Genomic DNA, 7,361 nt, shown 5'->3' on the forward strand with positions numbered 1-7,361 from the left:
GCTGAAGGCCTAGTCATCTGCAGATGTTTATAAACATCAGCTGAAGGTCTAGTCGTCTGCAGATGTAAACGGACAAACATCAGCTGAAGGTCTAGAGTCCAGAGGTTTACAGGCAAACATCAGCTGAAGGCTCTCCTCTGAGGCTGCAGGTCTCCATCTTCAGCTCCCTCCATCGTCTCCATCCAGTTTTTTGTTTTCTGACGTTCTCCTTGTTTTTGTTTGGATTTTGTTTTCTCATGTTTTGCTTTTGTTTGTTTGTTTTTGTTTATTTCTGTTGAAACCATCGTGTGTTTTTGTTGCCTCATTTCTTTCTGCCGGGGCTCCTCTGTAGCGGCCGAGGGATGCCGAGGGGAGCGCCTCAGGCAGCTCGTCCATCCCCTCCCCCGCTGTCTCCCCCCCCCAGTCGCCTCAGACAGTCCCTTCAGCTCTCGTCTCACCCGTCCTGACGAACCCCCTCATAAAGGTTGAGGACTCCCGTGAGTATCAGCCGAAACATCTGGTTTATCCTCAGGGCCGACTTTCAGTCACCTCTGTTAAAGTCCAGGCTGAGACATCAGCCGAAGAATTTTATTAGAGCTAAAATCAGCTGAACAGTATCTGAAGGTTAAAATGATCTACAAGAGAAAAGCTAAATGTAGAAAAGGTGAAACCATAGCTAAAAGCTAAAATGTGTTAGTCTATAGCTAAAATCTACATGTAGCAACATTGTAGGTAAATGCTAAGAATGACCAAACTGTTGATTAAATTAGCAATAGCAAAGCAAAAAGCCGAGTGTAGCTAAACAATGGCCAAATGCTAAATGTAGCAAAGCTGTAGATAAAATAAAGAATTGGTAAAACCACAGCTAAAGATAAAATTGGTAGTATTGAAGAGAAAACCCAAATTCAGCTAAACTGTAAATGTAAGCTAAAACAGTTTCTAAAAGCTAATATTTGTGAAACAATCAAAAGCTAAATATAGCTAAAATCATTCAATAGGCAAAACTTTAGTGAAAGCTTAATCTAGCACAACTTAGCTAAACAGTAGCTTAAAAACTACAGCTGACATAGAAAACTGAAACCTAAAATTTGTAAACCACAGCTAAACAGTAGCTAAACCCTGAAACTGACAAAACCTCAGTTAAAATTCAACTGAAAGCTTAAAGAAATCCAAACCCAAAGCAGAAAGTAGCCGAATGGTAGGTAAAAACTGAAACGGCAAAACTGTTGGAAAAATGCTAAATGCTACATTTAGCAAAAAGGAGCTAAAAGCTACGATTAACAGGACAGTAGCTGAAAAGGTAAAAGTAGCCGAAGACAAACAGAAGCTACAGCTGAGTGCTGAGTCAGCGTTTAATAAAGTTAAATATCAGTTTATAAACTCGCAAACAGAAAAATATTTTATAATACAATCACAATAAAAATGTTTTCTGTAAAATTATTTTATCATCAATTACATAAAACAATATTTGTCAAAAAACTGCTTTTGTGTTGAACCATGAGATTTATTATTATTCCACTTTTTAATAAAACACAAACTTTTTAAATCCCTAAAATAAAAAACTGAACTCCCTTTAAAACATTTTATTTTACGAACATTAAATATGAGGAGATGTAAAAGTTAGTTTAGTTTGAGGTGATTCAAATAATTTAAAGATTAATTTAATAAAGTTATTTCAGCCTGTTAAACTTGTTGTTGTTCCTCGTGTTGTCCAGCAGAGGGCGCTCTCTGCTGCTCCACTAAAATAAACCTGCTGGACGCGGTTTGTCTTCGATAAAAGATGAAATATTAATAAAAATGTTGACTCTGGTCCGACCGCAGATTGAGAGCCACAAGCTGAGCTTCCGTGAGACGGCCAAGGCCCGCACCGACCACGGCGCAGAGATCGTGTCCCTGGACGAGTCCCCGCAGCAGCTCAGCACCGTGTCGTCCTCCGGCAGCATCAACATGGCCGACTCTCCGCAGCTGTCCACGCTGGCCGACCAGGTGTCCGCCTCTCTGGCCAAGCAGGGCTTGTGAGCGCGCCCCGCCGGCACCACGCAGTCCTGACGCCTTCCTCCTCGCCGTCACCGGACTCTTCATGTCCTCCACCGCTCACCCACTAACCTTTTTACCGTTAGAGGCTTAGAAAACAAATTAACTGATTAGACAAAATGTGTTTTTTTCTCCACTTCAACTTTTTGTAGTGACCGTTTCAAAAGTCTCACTTCTTGACCCGGTTTCCTCTCACGGACTGTGAACCCTTTGGGACCCCTGCTGGGGGTCCGCTGCGTTTTTATTTATTTAACCACAGAAGAAGAGGAAACGGAGGCGCTCTGATCTGAAGGAAGTTTCGGGGGATTCTGGGAGAAAATGGTTTAAAGAAAAGTAGCAAATTTCCTGTTAAAGCAGAAAAAAGTGTTTGGCTTCGTGTCGTCCCCGGCAGCCAGAAGCTGAAGGGGTTCAGTCTGAGCCGGCGAGACGAGTCCGCCTACCGGTCCAGACTGACCCGCGTCACGCACCCCTGGCTTCGTTCTGGTTCAAACGGTTCATTGGAATACCTTTAAAATGACACTAAATCTTTTTATTGTACATTTCATGCCGTGTTAAAACGGTAGAAGCTCATTCGCTTACGTTGGCGAACAGCCAGCGACTCGTGGGCCGAAACGTGCCGACGCTTCAAGAGGCGCGCCGTTAGCACAACAGTGAAACAAGAAGAAGCTTTGCTAATTCTAAACAGGCAAAATAAAGTTAGCAGAAGCTAACGGTGAAAGCAATTGACCCAGACCTGCTGACCTTTGATTGAACTGGTTTAATTGGAAGGTGGGCGGAGTCATCTCTGGCAGTTTGGCCAATCCAAGTCAGAGCTATAGCTCTTGAGTAAACAGGCACAAAATGCTAAAGATGCTATGCTAGATTTTAAATTTGGGATAAACTGAATGAAATGAAAGTTTCACAGACTTGGTTAGCGGAAGCTAAATGGTCCGCTAACTTTCCAGATTTGGCAAAAAGGCCAATCGGCTAAACGAAGTCAAGTTTCACTGTTAGCTACACCGTGCCCAACACTGATAAGAATCAGCTGAAATTAGCCTAATGCTAATGACAACCTCTGGATGAAAAGTTTCTTGTTGGCGTACTGTAATCAATGCCATCATCATCTGGATGGACTCATTAGCTAGAAAATGATAAACAGCTGTATTGTTCCTGGGAATGCTAATAATTAGCCAAACATTGCAAATATTTACACGTTCACTTCTAAAGTTCAGTCACCAGCCAAAGACGAGCCGAAGTTTCTTCTATAATTACAAATTGTTTTTGTTTTCCACCGTAGCCGGTTGTTACATTTAATAAACGGGTGCTGTAAATTTAGTGTTTATTTACCGTTTTGTAAGAACTGGCTGTTCCGTTCGTCTTCTCGCTGCGACGCCCCTACAGGTGATCCAGGTGTTGCTTGGGGGAGTCGGGTCGGTGCCGGGCCAGTTCTCTAACCGTGTTCTGTGGATTTATGACCCGTGTTTGACATGAAACGTTTGTATCGTGCCTGCTACTGTCAGTGTTCTTGGTTTTTACAGCTCGAGTCACGAGGACTTAACGTGTACAGTATTTAAACTAGTGAGCAGCAGAACGTTGCGCTCATCGCTCCGGTCGAGCCGACTGATGTGTGGATCGTTTAAAACCTGGCTGTCAATCATTCTGTCCTCCAAAGACAACGTTTCCCGTTCTGACACAAACCGGATGATTTTCACGCTTCTTGCATGCTCTTCATGTGAGACGTGTGCCCCCACCCCCCAGTCGTCTCGTGTCCCCCTCCTCTGGGGGGAGGGGGTCGTTATCTGCATGCAGAGTTCTTTAGTAGCACGGAGGACGAACGAGCCGTAGACAGGAAGTCACACTTCCTCCACCGTTGAGTTTTTCTGACGCTGTACAGATGTGGTGGTTGTTCTCGTGCCGTTAATGAAACTGGTTCCTGATGTTTGTGTATTTGAAATAAACGCTTCAAAGAGTCGAGTGGGTCAATGACTGAGGCGGGACAGCGGGCCGAGTTAAACATAAATGTTTTAATAGGACTATTTACACAAAAAGGAAACTCAGCTGTTTGATTAGGTTAACTGCTGCAACAACCCGACGGGAACATCCACATCTGGAACTACAAAAAAAAAAAAAGAACAGTGAATGGCTGTGGTGAGAAACAAAAGATTTTTTTGTTTGTTTTTGATTTTTTGCATAGCAATTTAAAGTGGAGGGGGCGGGGCCAGAGACAGACCCGGTTCTGATCAGAAGGAACGACCTGAGCGTCTGACGGCTGCTACACTTGGAGTTCAGTAAAAAGCAGGAACAGTTTGATTTACAGCCACGTCCGGTGAGATTAGCTGGGATTACTGTGATCAGATTAAATGTTTCTCCTCAACATGCAGCAGCGTTCTGCCAGGCGAGCAACGAAAAGGAGGAGCCCCCCCATCTGAACGAGGAGCCCCCCCACAACGGACCGGAGGAATGATTTTACTCCATAAACAAATAAAAAATGTTACTGAACCAACAGGAGCAATAAACAAACAAACAAACAGGAATGGAAACAAAAAGCGAAAGAGACTTGGCAGTTAGAGAGAAGTGCTCAGGCGCCCTCTGGTGGTGGGAGGGGGGTCAGATGGACCTGGATCTGATGGGGAGAGGGGGTGGTTTTTTTTTTTTTTTAAATTGTTTTCCTGTTTTTGTTTGTCACTCCACTAAAAATGTACATGGGGATTTACAAGCAAACTATAGAAAACACCCTTTGGCCATGTTTTGAGGAGTCGGCTACATCGTGCGCTACGAGTTTCACGCCACGTATGAAACACCACGGAGCCCCCATGTACATCGTTCAGCCACTACAGAACTCTTTAAACGTGTTTTATACTTTTTTAAATTACACTTAGCTTTTTTTCTTTGTGACAAAGTGAAGGGAAAGGCTTCTATCTCCATAAAGTTCACTAAAAACTGTGAAATTATTCTGGTGTTTGAATATCAAACAACAGGAACCCATTTTAGATCCGAGTCAGCGTCCAGGTTCTGCTCGTTAATGCCGGAGGAGCTGCGTGTGGGCGGGGCTGGCCCCGCCCAGCTGTCCGTCACTCATCGGTGGGTGGAGCTTCTGAGTTTGGACCCACTGTCGTCGTCGCAGGGCAGCTCCGAGTCGTCAGAGTCCAGGCGGCCGTACGGCGCCGCTCGGCAGCCGGAGATGCTGCGCACCCGGGGTCGGACCACCGGGTCGGGCTCCAGGGCCGGGTCCTCCGGCATGGGGAAGCTACGGCGCTCCCACGGCGCCACCGTCTGAAAACGAGCAACAACTTGGATTTAGACTTCCTGTTTGTAAACTGAAGGTCCAGAGTTCTGGTTCTGACTGCAGCTGCTAACCTGGTTAGCATCGTGTCGCTAATCGTGACGACCGCAGGTCTGGCTGCGGCCGCCATCTTAAATGAAGACCTTTAGATGTGTCATCACTCAGAGCGGTGGGGATCACTGTCTGCTACTACCACCCTGAGGTTTAGTCGTTCTGTGCTGAGGCGGCCATCTTGAATCTCGTAAAACCTTCGTCTTTGTTTACATCGTTTCAGTTCGACTCACATTAAAGTTGATGAAATGGTTTTTTTAGGAGGTACCAGACATATTCTTGGGTGGGGGGGGAGAGAAAGAGAGAGAGTTGGACCTACGTACCCGTTCCTCGAAGGTGAAGTCCGGCGTGGAGCACCTCGTGTCCTCGTTGGACAGCAGTCTGTGCGAGTCCCTGGAGCACGGCGTGTGGGGGTTGGACGAGGCGTCGGGGCTGGCCGGGCTCATGGGGGACAGCACGTGGCTGTAATCGTGGAGCGAGGGATAGTGTCCGGGGTCCGGGGACGCAGGCTGGGGGGTGGGAGGGTTGGTCCCGTACAGCAGGGGGGTGGTCCTCCCGTCCACAGACTTATAGGACCTGAAAGATGCAGGTCTTAGAGACGATCTGCAGAGAACCAGCCCGGAGGATCCGGGGGAGGGACCAGGACTCACCTGCTGCCCCTCCTCTTGGCCGGAGCCAGGGCCATCCAGGTCCAGCGGGACCGCTCCTGGTCCTCGTAGGGCTGGTGGAGCTGGATGAAGGCTGCCTCCGAGAGGTCCTCCACCTGCAGGGTCACAACAAACGCAGAAAAAACATTTACATCGTTAAAAGACGTTTTCAGTTCAACCAGCAGGTGTCGCAGTCCTCTAATAATTCAACCTGAAGGTCACGATGAAGGTCATAATTTAATAAACACAAACAGGAAGGGGACTCGCCTCTCGTTCGTTCTCCTCTTCAGTGATTGGCTGAGAGAAAATGTCCACCGACCGCCAACTGACGGGAAGAAGAAAGGATCAGGTTCGATCAGGTCCGGACCCAGAGTTGGGGGGGGGGGGGCAAGGCTCGGCCCGGTTCTTACCTGGGCGTCAGGATCTCTTTGTACTGCAGCTTCTCCACCCGGGTGGTGGCGGCCACAGACATGGGGATCACGATGTTGTTGATGTCGAAGGAGCTTTCGCCTCGCCGCCGTTTGATTGGCTGCAGCTGGAGGACGGACACAAACAGGAAGTGAAAAACTTTATTGATAAAGCACATTTCAAAACAGCAGCTGTTATTAAAGTGCTTAATAAAAATCAATGACGGTAATTTAACATTTTTTTTAATTAAAAGCATCAAAAGAAAAACAAAATACTAAATCAGATCGCAGTGTTAAAAGTAAACAGTTTAAAATAAAGATTTAAAAACAGGAAGTGAAGTGTCCTGTTTAATGGGGCCCCGTTGTTCCAGAGTTTAGGACCACGACTGAAAAAGTCTGATCTCTGAGCTTCAACCAAAAGCAGCTGGTCACATGATCTCAGCGCAGAGAAACAACAAATGGTTCAAGTAGTTCAGAGATGAGGGTGCAAGGTCACTTAAAGGTCAATGGGAGAATTTAAAAATCTATTCTGGTTATACTGGGAGCCAGTGAAGGGAGGACAGAACTGGTGAAAAATGATCAAACCTACGAGTTCCTGTTAAAGAGTCGAGCTGCAGCAGTTTGGACGAGCTGGAGACGTGACTGACCCAACACGAAGTGTTACAGTATCTAGGGTCGAAATGAAGCACGGACTACATGGACTCAACTATCCGTCTCAACTGGAAGAAGCTTTTCTGCAGAACAGAGTTAATCTGTTTATTAAACTTAAAGTCTAAAACATCCTGAGACTCATAACAGACTAAGATATGGAGAAAGTCCAGGTTCTGATTAATTAAAACTAACTTCATTAAAACTTAAGATTTTAAGCCGTCCATGAAGTCATGATGTCATGAAGTCATGATGTTATGAAGTCATGATGTTATGAAGTCATGATGTCATGATGTTATGAAGTCATGATGTTATGAAGTCATGATGTCATGA

The 7,361-nt window shown here is 45.9% G+C and overlaps 2 protein-coding genes across 5 annotated transcripts in view; one reads left to right on the forward strand and one right to left on the reverse strand.

The window, feature by feature from the left end:
• Positions 1-3,957, forward strand: part of mapta (microtubule-associated protein tau a) — a 37,732-nt gene extending 33,775 nt beyond the window's left edge. For all 4 annotated transcript variants that reach the window (XM_037691670.1, XM_037691671.1, XM_037691672.1 and 1 more), the window contains one exon: positions 1,801-3,957. In XM_037691670.1, the coding sequence (XP_037547598.1) occupies positions 1,801-1,998 (198 nt within the window). In that variant the 3' untranslated portion in view covers positions 1,999-3,957. The remainder of the gene's footprint in view (positions 1-1,800) is intronic.
• The window catches only part of LOC119424198 (KAT8 regulatory NSL complex subunit 1), a 41,191-nt gene continuing 37,721 nt past the window's right edge, over positions 3,892-7,361 (reverse strand). The window contains exons 11-15 of the mRNA XM_037691674.1: positions 6,384-6,508; positions 6,241-6,298; positions 5,977-6,089; positions 5,650-5,902; positions 3,892-5,265 (exon numbers count right to left, since the gene is read on the reverse strand). Coding sequence (XP_037547602.1) covers positions 5,068-5,265; positions 5,650-5,902; positions 5,977-6,089; positions 6,241-6,298; positions 6,384-6,508 — 747 coding nt within the window. The 3' untranslated portion in view covers positions 3,892-5,067. The remainder of the gene's footprint in view (positions 5,266-5,649; positions 5,903-5,976; positions 6,090-6,240; positions 6,299-6,383; positions 6,509-7,361) is intronic.

The sequence above is a fragment of the Nematolebias whitei genome, chromosome 17 (genome assembly GCF_014905685.2).
Source record: "Nematolebias whitei isolate Nwh7 chromosome 17, NemWhi1, whole genome shotgun sequence".
NCBI lineage: Eukaryota > Metazoa > Chordata > Actinopteri > Cyprinodontiformes > Rivulidae > Nematolebias > Nematolebias whitei.